General features: G+C 39.4%; 1 protein-coding gene across 8 annotated transcripts in view; it reads right to left on the bottom strand.

The window, feature by feature from the left end:
* ARHGEF6 (Rac/Cdc42 guanine nucleotide exchange factor 6) overlaps positions 1-14,035 on the bottom strand; it is a 116,283-nt gene that overhangs the window by 40,535 nt on the left and 61,713 nt on the right. For all 8 annotated transcript variants that reach the window (XM_060086995.1, XM_060086997.1, XM_060086996.1 and 5 more), the window contains 3 exons: positions 7,104-7,198; positions 3,797-3,892; positions 2,440-2,562 (listed from right to left, as the gene is read on the bottom strand). In XM_060086995.1, the coding sequence (XP_059942978.1) occupies positions 2,440-2,562; positions 3,797-3,892; positions 7,104-7,198 (314 nt within the window). The remainder of the gene's footprint in view (positions 1-2,439; positions 2,563-3,796; positions 3,893-7,103; positions 7,199-14,035) is intronic.

Below are 14,035 nucleotides of genomic sequence, written 5' to 3'. Positions count from 1 at the left end.
AGTAACCCAATTTAACAATAGGTGAAGGATCTGAACAGACGTTTCCCCAAATGAAGGTACACCAATTACCAATAAAGCACATGAAAGATGCTCAACATCATTAGTCATTAGGGAAATGCAAATCAATATCAAAATGAGATATCGTCACTTCATACCCTCTAGACTGGCTATAATCAAAAAGACTGATGATAACAAATGTTGGTGAGGATGTGGAGAAAATGAAACCGTCATAAATTGCTAGTAGGAATATAAATTGGTGTAGCCACTTTGGAAAACAGTCTCACAGTTCCTCTAAAAGTGAAACATAGAGTTACCATATGACCCAGCAATTTCACTCCTACATATCTGCCCAAGAGAAATGAAAACACAGGTCTACGCAACGACTTGTACATGAATCTTCATAGTAGCACCATTCACAATCCATATGTCCACAAACTGGTGAATGGAAGATCAATATGCGGTATCCATACAATGAAATATTTTTCATTGCATGTATGGCAATTTAAAAAACAATGTACTGTTAAGTGCAACAACATGGATGAACCTTGAAAACATTGTGCTGAGTGAAAGAAGCCAGACACAAAAGGCCATATGTTGTGTGATTCCGCTTAAATGAAATGTTCAGAATAAGCAAATCCATAGTGACATAAAGTATTTTAGTGGTTGCCTTAGGCTGGCAATGGGGAGTGACAGCTAATGAGTATAGGTTTTTTTGGAGAATGATGAAAACCTTCTAAAACTGATTGTGGTGATGGTTGCACAACTCTGAATATACTAAACATAATTTAACTGTACACTTTAAATGGGTGAATTGTATGGTATGTGAATTATATCTCAATAAAGTTACTATATTAAAAAAGAAATGGTAAAATTTTATTTCTTAAGCTGGGTGGTGGGTACATGGGTGCTCATTTTATGATAATTCTTTAAGTTTGCACTTAGATTATTCACTTTGTAGGTGAAATACATGTCTTAATAAAAACACTTTTTTAGAAGTCTGACTGATCTGGATTCTAATTCTGGCTCAACCACTTAACAGCTATGAGTACTTGGGCAGATTACTTAACCTTCTAATGTCTTATCTGTAAAGCAGAGATGGTAATAATAGTAACTCCCTCATAGGCTTTTACATCATGTGCCTGGCACATTGTCAGTGTTATTATTAGCTCTAAGCAGTTGAGCCACTTGCCTAAATAATCCAGAGTCATGGCTTCTCTTTCTTTAAACTCCAACTTCCATATTTGCTATTCCACAAGAGTTCACAACTTTCATCAGGGAAGTAAAATTCACCTTCAAGTAGGACCTACTGAATTCTACCTTCAACATGCCCTTACATAACAGCTCTATAAAGCCAATCAAGCTCCTAATGAACCAGGACAAAGCCAAAGTTTCCATCACTTCTGAGGGTTGTTGTCACCTACTGTTCCAGCCTGGGTCTGGATGTACAAGTCAAATTAAAAGAAGAATAATCTTTTCAGTCTTGAGCAGCCTCCAGAATCATGTCGGTTCTGAATCTAATCTCCGAGTTCAGTCATAAGAGACTCTGTGTGTTGTTCTTCCTATTGTCCCACCTGGATTCCTAGCACATGGCTTCAAAGTCCAAACTGTGTCTTCAAGCCTATCCTACAGAATTGTGGCCCAGATGAATGTATCAGTGAATGTGTCAAGGGTGAGTCATCAGAGGGTAAGGAAGGGTAGGAGAGATGTGAGCTTATCTGGGTCCCTTGCAAGGACTCTTAAAGGAGATACTGTGCTGCTGTTCCCCATGAATCTGAAACAATTTATATTCATGTATAATTGTCATCAGAGACCTTTGCTTAGAGTACCTGACACCCAGTTCACAGGGTTAGTTTCCTTCCACCTTTCCCTGCTGATACCTGCCTTTTAGCCATATTACCACTTGAGACTTCCTCTACCAGACAAAGGGAGAGTGAAAAAGAGATGAACCTAGGCAGCTTAGCTCTGCAGCAACTTGGATAAAACATTCACTGGGATGGGGAAGGCTAAACCATTGGCTCTAAATAGAATTTTACTTCAAGAAAGCCTTCCCTGACCCTTCCTTCACTCCACACTTCGATACCATGTTCAAAGTCTCACAGCTTCCTTTTAATTACCCTTTTCTAATACAACATGCTTACAACATTTAATTTCATGTCTATTTCTCTCAAGAGTCTATGCTCCATGAGAGAAGGGACCTTCTCTTCCTTGTTCACTACTGTATCCCCATCAACTACTATAGGACCTTGCACATAGTAGGTGCTCAATAAATTATTTGTTGCATGAATGAACAATAAATCCATATAACAATGAATCAACTTCTGGTATGATGAATGGGGATAATCAAGAGTTCAGTGGGAGATCTTGGATTTCCAAATGAGGTAGTCCTGGGAAAGGATATCATTGCAAAACAGCTTTTTGGGGGAAATGTTAATGATTTACCTGTGCTGGGTGAGTACATTTACAGCTGAAGGATGATTTGCACAGTAAGCCAGATACATAGATTTAAAATGAGGCATGAGGTTCAGTAGACAACCACCTACTTTGTGTTGGTTTTCTGGAAACCTGTAAGCAAAACAGATGAAACACAGAATGTAAAATAGGAAACAGGATAAAGGAAGATGATTCCAATTAAACCTGGCAACATGCAAACCTTATGAATTCTTTTGCCAAAGTTAAAAAGAAACTTCTATATTATAACCATTTTATCTATGAAATGTAAGTTCTTGGCCACTGTTTTAAACTTTAGCCACCAAACATAGCTCCAATATATAGGGTCAGATACTTATTTGGAATTACTAGGGTTTTTTAAGATACTTATTCAAATTATAATATTCAAATTTAGCCAGGCACACTAAAAATACTCTTGATTAATTTGCATGAAGTTCAAGTACAGACAAAACTAACTGAATCCAAAAATGACAGAATTAGAATTACATGACACCCATTTTAGTTTGCAGAAAAATCAAAAAAACACAAGAAAGAAAAAAAATTACTCGGAATTCCACCATTCAGAGATATCTATTATAACAATGTTGGCATATTCCTTGGACTCTCTTCTACATGTTTCTATATAAAATGAAAAGCAAAGTCTAAATAGTAATAGTAATCTGCTCTTCTCACTTAGTCACCATCTTTTCATACCAATAATATGGATCCCTATCAGCATTTGCAGTGGTTCCTCAGGTCTCTTTAGAGGGGGTTCTCACCAGCTTCATCCCTGGACAACCACCCATGTCTCATTAAGCTCAAGAAACAGGCAATTGCCCCAAATTCCCTATAGACGATGAAAGTCACCAATTCTCCGAGATCCACTACTTGGAAAACGAATCTTGCTCCAGAAACATATTGCCTGATGATCATCACAGTTCATTCTGCAGTATGAAGTTGAACACTTCAACGAGCTAGCTAGCCATCAATGATGCGTTGTGGTTCACATAAAGATATTACTTGGAAAAGTAATTCGCAATGTACAAAAGAAAAATATCTAATCGATGACAAAGGCATCATCCATGACAATTTAGACCTTATTTGTCAATATGATTTTTAAATAAAGTGAGAAATAACTGACCAGATGTAGAGTCCTGATAAGCAACTAGTGGGTTGACTCTGTGAATACCACCACCTAATAGATTTTCTCTGTACTGGGGCAATTTATCAAAGTTGGAATAAATGTATAAATGCATAATAAATGCATAAATATAAAGTGCCCCTATCTAAGACAACAGTTAAAAGAAAACAAAGCACACCAAAAAACCCAATGTTGCTAGCTATCCTGATGGCGATGTGCGACACTTACTTTGAACATTCTTCCAAGGCTTGGCAGAGCGTCTGTTGAAACGTGCATACTTCCTCGAAGTTTCCCAATAAAGATGTAAATTCTACAGTACTCAGACTGAAAAAAATATATATATGTAGTTTCAGTGAAAAGAACTTGGGGATGACTCTAGTTATCTATCTCTAGTCTAGTTAGCTGATAGTTTGCTAGTAACTGGCAAATGGGAGAAGGGAAGCAATCCCTACATTTTAACTTTTGCTTTTTAACTGACACCAACTCTGTGATCTCAAGCAATTTTCTAAAGCTTCTTTCCTTGATTTCCCTTTTCCATAACAAGAATAATGATCCTAAAGAAAATGAGTGTTTATAAGGTACATTTAGGTATTTTACAAAGCAAGGAGTAAATGAATAGCAAGTGCTTAACATTTAAGCATCTACAGAGAACAGATTGGTGGTCGCCAAAGCGGGGGACGGGGGGTGGAATGGGGGTCAAAAGGTTCAAGCTTCTAGTTATAAAATAAGTAAGTCATAGGGCTGCAATGTACATCATGGTGACCATAGTTAATAATACTGTACTGCATAGTGGAAAGAGTTGCTGAGAGAGTAGATCTTAAAAGTTCTATCACAAGAAAAAAAATTTGTAACTGTGTGTGGTGAATGTTAACTAGATTTACTGTGGTGATCATTTCACAGTATATACAAATATAGAATCATTACACTGTACACCTGAAACTAATATAATGTTATATGTCAATTATATCTCAACAAAAAATATCTAAGTATCTAAATGGGTAGAATACATCATAGCTGGGAATAAGTGTAAAATCTTTTGAATACTCTCCTCTAGAGGAGCTGGGAAAGTAATTGAAAGACATTACATATGCCACTCAAAAATCAACTAAAGGAAATCTTGAGCGGAAATAGGAGGGAAGAAAATAGTACTGATGTGTTTGTTTGCTTTTGGAATGGAATCAAACACAAACTGAACCATTTTAATCGAGTGCCTCTGTACTAAGAATTTTCTCATCCTTTCTTCCCCTACCAAATAATAGGTGATAAAAACAAGAGCCAGCACTAATACAGCGCTTAACACTGAGGTAAGTATTTTACAAATAACAACTCGTCTTAACCTTACAACTTTATGAGGTAGGTACTATTGCTGTTTTTGTTTTACACATAAGGAAATCCAGGCACAGAGAGGTTAAAGCAAATCAGCCAAAGTCCCAAAGCCTGTGAATGAAGCCAGAATTTGAACCCAAACATTCTAGCTCCAGAGTCCATGCTCCTAACCACTTTTTTTTTTTTTTTTTTTTTGGGGTACGCGGGCCTCTCACTGTTGTGGCCTCTCCTGTTGCGGAGCACAGGCTCCGGACGCGCAGTCTCAGCGGCCATGGCTCACGGGCCCAGCCGCTCCGCGGCATGTGGGATCTTCCCGGACCGGGGCACAAACCCGTGTCCCCTGCATCGGCAGGCGGACTCTCAACCACTGCGCCACCAGGGAAGCCCCTAACCACTTTTTGAGAGAAAACTTTTCTAAAGATTTACTTAAAAGGCCAATGTCTGCCACATGTTCTTTCTCCTTAGTATAATAATACAAGGGGAGGGTTTCCAGGAGAGTAATTTTTGCTGACAAAGAAAAGGAAGACCCAAACAGACGTTACCAGTAACCTCTAGAGTATAAAAAGCACCCAGTTCCTCTGCTCTGATGCCCTCCTGAACCACAAGCTGGAAAACCCCTCTCATGGGTATCAAAAGCGAAACCCTTTAGCCAGCTTCCCTGGCTGCTGTTCCCCCATAGCAGCAAGAACCTGACTGGAGGCTTATCTGGACCTTTCAGGATCAAACAATAAACAGTCCTCTTTGCTCAAATCACTTTGGGGTCTACAAGGCAGAACCAATGGAAAGTGACTAGAACTGCATTTTGAATTCCCTTGGGAACAGTGCGGTTCTGACTCAGGTCTCTCACCTCCTCTGCCGTGGCTCTTTTCTTTTCCTTTGACTATTTCTTGATTGCTAATCAGTCACCCCTTCATCTGAAATCTTACCATCTTCCGCTGCCAGGGTTACCACTTCAGTTCCCCTCTCCTCCTCTGCCTGTCACCTCTAGAACACGGAACCACATTTCACTCGGTGGCAGGAAACGCAGTGGGTTGAGTCTGGCCACTGACTGACCATGTGATGGGCAGGACAGGGAGACTCTCTGGACTTTGGGTTTTTTTTAATTTATTCAATGAGGATAGTCATTTCTTCCAGGGCACTAGACCCAATGATTCACTGAGGTTCCATTCAGCTCTAAGGGCTATGATTCACAGAGCACTTCATGTTTTACATAATAATAACAAAAGCCACTTTGTTGTTGATCATTTAAACTCTGACAAAACACAGGAATACAAAATCCTTTCATACTGAAGTAAGATTCCCATAGTGCCATGAAAATAACTGAGTAGGAAATTTAGCAGGACATTATGCCTAAGCAAGCATGATTTAGGAAAAGGGAGAAAATAGTGAAATACATTAAACTTATTTAAGCCTGAAGCCAACAGTTTAGGCAATTGTTTGGCAAAAATAAACTCTTAAACTGAGAAACAAGAAGAGATTTCTGTCCTCCATTCTATGTATCAACCACTAAATTTACCATTTGACTTACAGATCATAATCTCTAGTAAAGTTTAATCCATTAAAATAAAAAACACACATAAATGCACTTAGCTATTATTTGTTACATATGCCAGGCCTACAAGCCTAAAAAATGAACGGTCAATATTTTTCTTTTGTGAAAAGTAAGTTTTCAATTCAGGCCTTCAGATTTCTAAGACCAGGATAAGGTTTGAATATTTTTAACACCTCTTTCTCATTCACTTTTGCCTGGGTGAAATACTGGCTTGAATTGCTCTTAGGAACATTCACAAAATGCCACGCTTTTTCCACTCTGGGAGCATGGGAAAGAGTTTCGGCCCTGGCAAGTCAAGGTCAGAGCAAGCACAAGAATTTCCAGTGTCTGTGCTTTCTGCATAAAAACACCAGCAAGTCCTTCTTCTGGAAGGTAAAACTAGATGTATCACTTCTAAAACGTACAAGATAAAAATGGTGACAGACAGAAAGGCAGATCAGCTCCTTCCCTCCACAGCCAGAAGAGAAAGAAAGCCAAGCTCTCCAAAAGCTACATCTTGCATAATTTCTGTTGCCTTGACCATGTTCTTGGCAACCTGTGATCTGTGGAAATTCATCTAAAGGGCAAAATCAATTATTCAGTGACATAAGAGTAATGACTCCATCTACTGACATTATCTTGCTTTGCTTAGCGAGAGGTTTAAAATATAAATCTTACTTGTTATTGGACTGCAGGGGTCTTAAGTAAGTAACAAGAAGAGACTGAAGTTCTTTAGCATAATCTTTTTCAGTGTCCAAGATATTCTGTAACACCTATGGAGAAACAAAGGTCAAGGTATTGTAACTGTCAGAAAAGTCCAAGTTAAAATAGAGTTTTAGATCTTTTAACCAAATTATCAGAAAAAAAAGTCCTATTTATTCAGCTAGCACTTGTAAGTAAGGAGCACAAAATCTGAATGCACTTTGTTTCATTCTAGTAAACTACTCTAATAATTGCATGACAACTGGTTATACTGCATAACTCATACAAACACATTTTTTCAGAATTACCCATAATTGGAGGGGCCTTTTCATTTACACAGTACTGCTCAGAATGCTTTCACGTGTTTTAAATCATTTTATCCTCAGCAAAGGTCTCGGCTAACAAAGGATCATCATTCCCATTTTATGGATGAGGAAATTGAGACCAGCTACCTCAAGACATAGAGATTCAGTGTCAGGATAATTTCATGATAACCGATGTCAAACACCAAAAAAAGATTTTTTTTAAATTATGTTCTTGAGAAAATCTTTAGGTGACAAAATCTGAGGACACTGAATTTTTAAGCAGTTAAAACTGGTTTTTTAATAAAGGTAAAAAGTGCTAGTATGAACATTTCAAAGAGAAAAAGAAGCTGAAATGTGAGGAATTTAACAAGGAAAATGATGCTTACCTGTATTATTAATGATAGCCAAATGAAAATCCTATCAGCAAAACAACCAATGTACAGGTCCACAACTTCTCTGCCCCCACCAACCCTGGGGTCACACCTCATTTCCCAGCCTCTTCTGGAGGCAGCTGTAACCTTCATTCTAAGCTCCTAGAGATCACCAAGTTAACATTTTGGTGTATTTTCTCTCATATCTCCTAATCCATTCAACACAAATTTACGGAGTGCCTCCTTGGTGCCAAAGGCCATGACTGTCCTCAGGGAGTTTCTACTCTGTCTTCAGAGGGAGACATTAAGCACGGGCTCACAAGACAATGTGAAGCATTTTTAGCCAGGAGAAGCCCCTTAGCCTACCAATATGCCAGACATACACTCACAAGACAGTGCATGATGATCTGCTACTGACAGGTGGAGTGGACAAAGCAATTGGAGGTCCAGGTAGCTGTGGGTTTTTTGGGAAACAACTGGACTGGAAGGTGGTCATCCAGGCTCTGCTACCAATGGACAGGTTGCTTCAGTTTTAAGGCTCATCTCAGATTGTGACATTTCACCTACCTCAGGGGTAGATAGCTCTTTGTTGTGAGCAGATGCCCTGTGCACTGTAGGATGTTTAACAACATCCCTGACGTCTACCCACCAGATGTCAGTTGCATGCCACCCCTACCCCATTATGACAACTAAAAATGTGTCCAGACATTGCCAGATGTCACCTGAAGGGCAATATCACTCCTAGTTGACAAGGACATAGGCCACAGGGTGGCTTCAAAAGCTAGGGCTGGGCTTCCCTGGTGGCGCAGTGGTTGAGAGTCCGCCTGCCAATGCGGGGGACATGGGTTCGTGCCCCGGACCGGGAAGATCCCGCATGCCACGGAGTGGCTAGGCCTGTGAGCCATGGCCGCTGAGCCTGCACGTCTGGAGCCTGTGCTCCGCAACGGGAGAGGCCACAACAGTGAGAGGCCCACGTACAGCAAAAAAAAAAAAAAAAAAAAAAGCTAGGGCTTGGGGCTTCCCTGGTGGCGCAGTGGTTGAGAGTCCGCCTGCCGATGCAGGGGACACAGGTTCGTGCCCCGGTCTGGGAAGATCTCACATGTCGCGGAGCGGCTGGGCCCCGTGAGCCATGGCCACTGAGCCTGCGCGTCCGGAGCCTGTGCTCCGCCATGGGAGAGGCCACAACAGTGAGAGGCCCGCGTACCACAGAAAAAAAAAAAAAAAAAAAAGCTAGGGCTTAAGTTGTAGCCCCTCCTCCCAGCCACTCATGTCTACTTTCAGTTTCTCTATTCCTCAGGGAGGAATGCCTACTCTCTAAAGGTGTAAGTGTAAATTTAAGGGCCTGGAGGTACCAGTGCTCTGTGAAATTAATCCAGGGATGGAACAGAAATGTTTCCCCTATAGAAAGTCGAAGCACAACAAAGGAAATTAGAAACTATCTTGAGATGAATAAAAAAGAAAACAAAACATCAAAACTTATGGGATGAAAAAAAAAACTTATGGGATGAAGTTAAAGCAGTTCTTAGAGACTGTAAATAGCTGTGAATGCCTACATCAAAAAGAAGAAAGAGGACTTCTTGTTTCCAGTCCAGCATTTAAGGCATTTGGAAGTCATCACTCCATCCTAAAAGCAAGTAAATAGTTGAACAACTAGAAAAAAACTTTGCTTACATCTGTCAGGGAAGTGAGGTCACAGGCAAAAACGGTACACTTAAAATTGGAGAGACAGACAGGCAGATAGAGAATCATAACTTGCTGGACCAGAAGACCATGAGCAGAAGCCTCCATGGGAAGTGGTATCAGGGTAGGAAAACCTGAACTGTAATTGATGAATTGCTGGGGGTTCAGAGCAGAAACATCTGAGAGTTAAAAACTCTAGGGGGTCCAGTCACAGAGGAGCACACCCACACTTCTGTGACTTTTACTTCCAGAAGCTGTACCAGGTTATCACAATGAAGAGAGGAGGAAAATCTCCCTTGTGCTTCAGGAGAGGGAAGGGAAAAGTAGCCGTTTTGAAATTTACTGGAGCATTCTGTTCTTCATAACAAGGTCTGCCCTCAAGAGAGAAAGTATTTTACCAAACCCTAACCTATTGGGGTTTTATCAGAGCCTAAAATACCCAGGGGAAGAGAAATACCCTACTCTAGCTCCCTCTAGCCTTCCTGTCCTATCTAAGGGAGGGGAAAAAAAGACTGAGAAACACTGCTGAAGTTCACAGTCTAGGGACATAAGCTCACCAAAAGCCTGAGACCTAATCATAGGACTTGAGAACACTTCCCCTGACCCCATACCTTACCACCATATTACTAAAGGCCTATTTACTGCAGTTCCTCTTACCTAGTACATCACATCTGGCTTCCAACAAAAAATTACAAGGCATATGAAAAGGTAAAAAAAAAACACAGTTTAAAGAGACAGAGCAAACATTAGAACCAGAATCAGATATGGTAGGAATATTGGAATTATCAGACCAGGATTTTAATATAACAATGATTAATATGCTATGGGCTCCAATGGAAAAAGTAGACAACATGCAAGAACAGATGGGTATTGTAAGCAGGAATAAATACTGAGAAGGAATAAAAATGAAATGCTAGAGATCAAAAACACTCTAATAGAAATGAAGAATGCCTTTGATGGGCTTGTTAGTAAACTGGACCACTGAGGATAGAAGCTCTGAGCTTGAGGATGTACCAATAGAAACTTTCAAAACTGAAAAGCAAACAGAAAAAAACCCTGAAAAATGGAACAAAATATCTAAGAACTGTGGGACAACATCTAAAGGTGTAACCTATGTGTGATGAGAATATCAGAAGGAGAATAAAGAGAGGAAGGTACAGAAGAAATATTTGAAACAACAATGACTAAGAATTTCCCCAAATTAATGTCAGACACCAAGCCACAGATCCAGGAAGCTCAGAGAAAACCCAGCAGGATAAATGCCCCCCCTGCAAAATGTCCCCTAAACCCACCATATTTAAATTCCAGAAAAATCAAAGATAAAGAAAAAAATCTTGAAAAAAGCCAGAGGATAAAAATACTTTACCTATAGAGAAGCTAAGATAAGAATTATACGTGACTTGTCAGAAAGCGTACAAGCAAGAGGAGAGTGGAGTAAAATATTTAAAGTGTTGGGGGAAAAAAACCCACCAACCTGGAATTCTGTATCTTGTGAAATTTTCCTTCAAAAGTCAAGCAAAAATAGACTTTCTAGGACAAACAAAAATTGAGGGAATTTTCTTGCCAGCAGACCTGCTTTGCAAAAAGTGGGTTTTTTTTAAAAGTTCAGAGAGGGACTTCCCTGGTGGTCCAGTGGCTAAGACTCCGTGATCCCAATGCAGGGGGCCCAAGTTCGATCCCTGGTCAGGGAACTAGATCCCACATGCTGCAACTAAGACCCAGCGCAACCAAATAAATAAATTTTTAAAAATTAAAAAAATAAAGTTTGGGTGGGATAGGGAGGGTGGGAGGGAGATGCAAGAGGGAGGGGATATGGGGATATAATTATACGTATAGCTGATTCACTTTGTTATACATTAGAAGCTAACAGAACAATGTAAAGCAATTACACTCCAATAAAGATGTTAAAAAAAATAAAGATCAGAGAGAAAGAAGATGTTATAGGTTAGAAACAGATCTACATAAAGAAAGAAAGCATGAAAGAAGGAATAAGTGAAGATAAAATAAAAACTTATTTTTCTGTAAATCAACTATACTTCAATAAAAAACTTTTATTTTTCTTCTTAATTGATCAGATAACAGTTTGTTCAAAATAATAATAGAAACAATGTATTAGATTACATATATATATATATATAATGCTTATGTATGCTTATGTATAAGTGAAATGAATGACAGCAATGATACAAGGGATAGGAAGGAGGAATTAGGAATACTTTGTTATTATAAAGTACTTGCACTTGTACCTGTGAAGCAATACAGTGTTATTTGAAAGTGGACTTGGACTAGTTCTAAATGTATATTGCAAACTCTAGGGCAATCACTAAAAAAGTTAAAAAAAAAAATCTAAAACTACACAAGCTACCAAAACTGACCACAAAGAGGTAGAAAATCTGAATATCTCTATAACAAGTAAAGAGATTGAATTAATATTCAAAACAACTTCCCATAAGTTAAAGCCCAGGATGAGATTGCTTTATTGATTAATTCTACCAAAAATTTAAAGAATTCACATCAATCCTTCACAAACACTTAAAATCCTGGAAAAGAAGAGTGTACAAAGTTAGAGTGTATACTTCTCAATTTCAAAACTTTCTAAAAAGCTTCAGTAACAAGACAGTTTAGTACTGGTATAAAATAGATATATAGACCAATGGAATAGAATTGAGAGTCCAGAAATGAACTCATGGTGAACTGATTTTTGACAAGAGTGCTGTGAACTTCCAATAATGAAAAAATAGTCTTTTCAAAAAATGGTTCTGGCTAAATGGGAAAAGAATTTGATAAAGAATATATACATGTATATGTATAATTGAATCACTTTGCTGTACACTTGAAACTAACACAACATTGTTAATCAACTATACTCCAATATAAAATAAAAAGTTAAAAAAAAAGGTATATAAAAAGTGGTGCTGGGACTTCCCTGGTGGCGCAGTGATTGGGAATCCACCTGCCAATGCAGGGGACATGGGTTTGATCCCTGGTCCAGGAAGATCTCACATGCTGTGGAGCAACTAAGCCTGTGAGCCACAACTACTGAGCCCGCATGCCACAACTACTGAAGCCTGCGCGCCCAGAGCCCGTGCTCCGCAACAAGAGAAGCCACTGCAATGAGAAGCCCAGGCACCGCAATGAGAAGCCCAGGCACCGCAATGAAGAGTAGCCTGCACTCTCCGCAACTAAAGAAGGCCCGTGCACATCAGCAAAAACCCAACGCAGCGAAAAATAAAATAAATAAATAAATAAATAAAAACAAAAAAAAAACAAAAACAAAAAACACATGTACCCTTTGACTGTGCAATCCCTCTTTAAAGAAAAAAAAGTGGTGCTGGGACCACTGAATAACTACATACAAAGAAAGAATTTGCACTCCTACTTCACACCATATACAAAAATTAACTCAAAATGGATTCAAGAGTTAAAACTACAAAACTCTTAGAAGAAAACAGAAAAGGAAATCTTCCTGATCTTGAATTCATCAACAGATTCTTGGATGACACCAAAAGCACAAGCAACAAGAGAAAAAATAGATAAACTGAAATTCATGAAAATTGAAAACTTTTATGTATCAAAGGACATTATCAAGAAAGTAAAAAAGACAACCCACAGAATGGGGGAAATATCTACAAATCATATATTTGAAAAGGTTCTCCTATTCAGAATATATAAAGGACTCTTACAACTCAACAATAAAAATAATCAGTTAAAAGTTGGCAAAGGGGGCTTCCCTGGTGGCGTAGTGGTTGAGAGTCCGCCTGCTGATGCAGGGGACATGGGTTCGTGCCCCGGTCTGGGAAGATCCCACATGCTGCGGAGCGGCTGGGCCCGTGAGCCATGGCCGCTGAGCCTGCGCATCTGGAACCTGTGGTCCGCAATGGGAGAGGCCACAACAGTGAAAGGCCCGCGAACCGCAAAAAAAAAAAAAAAAAAAAAAAAGTTGGCAAAGGATTTAAATAGACATTTCTCCAAAGAAGATATACAAATGGCCAATAAGTGCATAAAAAGATACTCAACATAGTTAACCATTAGGGAAATGCTAATCAAAACCACAATACTGGGCTTCCCTGGTGGTGCAGTGGTTGAGAATGTGCCTGCCAGTGCAGGGGACACGGGTTCGAGCCCTGGTCTGGGAAGATCCCACATGCCGCGGAGCAACTGGGCCCGTGAGCCACAACTACTGAGCCTGTGCGTCTGGAGCCTGTGCTCCGCAACAAGAGAGGCCCGTGCACTGCAATGAAGAATGGCCCCCACCGCTGCAACTAGAGAAAGCCCTCGCACAGAAATGAAGATCCAACACAGACAAAAATAAATAAATAAATTTAAAAAAAAAAAAAAAAAACCACAATACTACTTCACACTCATTAGGGTGGCTATAATAAAAAGAAAAAAAATAGAAAGAACAAGTGTTGGTGAGGGTGTGGAGAAACTGGGACCCTCATACATTGCTGGTGGGAAAGTCAAAAATTGTAACTGCTGTGGAAAAGTTTGGCAGTTCCTCAGAAAGTTAGACATAGTTATTATATGACCCAGTAATTCCACTCCTGGAGAA

This window comes from Mesoplodon densirostris, chromosome X (genome assembly GCF_025265405.1).
Source record: "Mesoplodon densirostris isolate mMesDen1 chromosome X, mMesDen1 primary haplotype, whole genome shotgun sequence".
In the NCBI taxonomy this organism is placed as follows: Eukaryota; Metazoa; Chordata; class Mammalia; order Artiodactyla; family Ziphiidae; genus Mesoplodon; species Mesoplodon densirostris.
The sequence above is the reverse complement of the archived record's forward strand: the minus strand, read 5'-3'. Positions and strand labels throughout refer to the sequence as shown.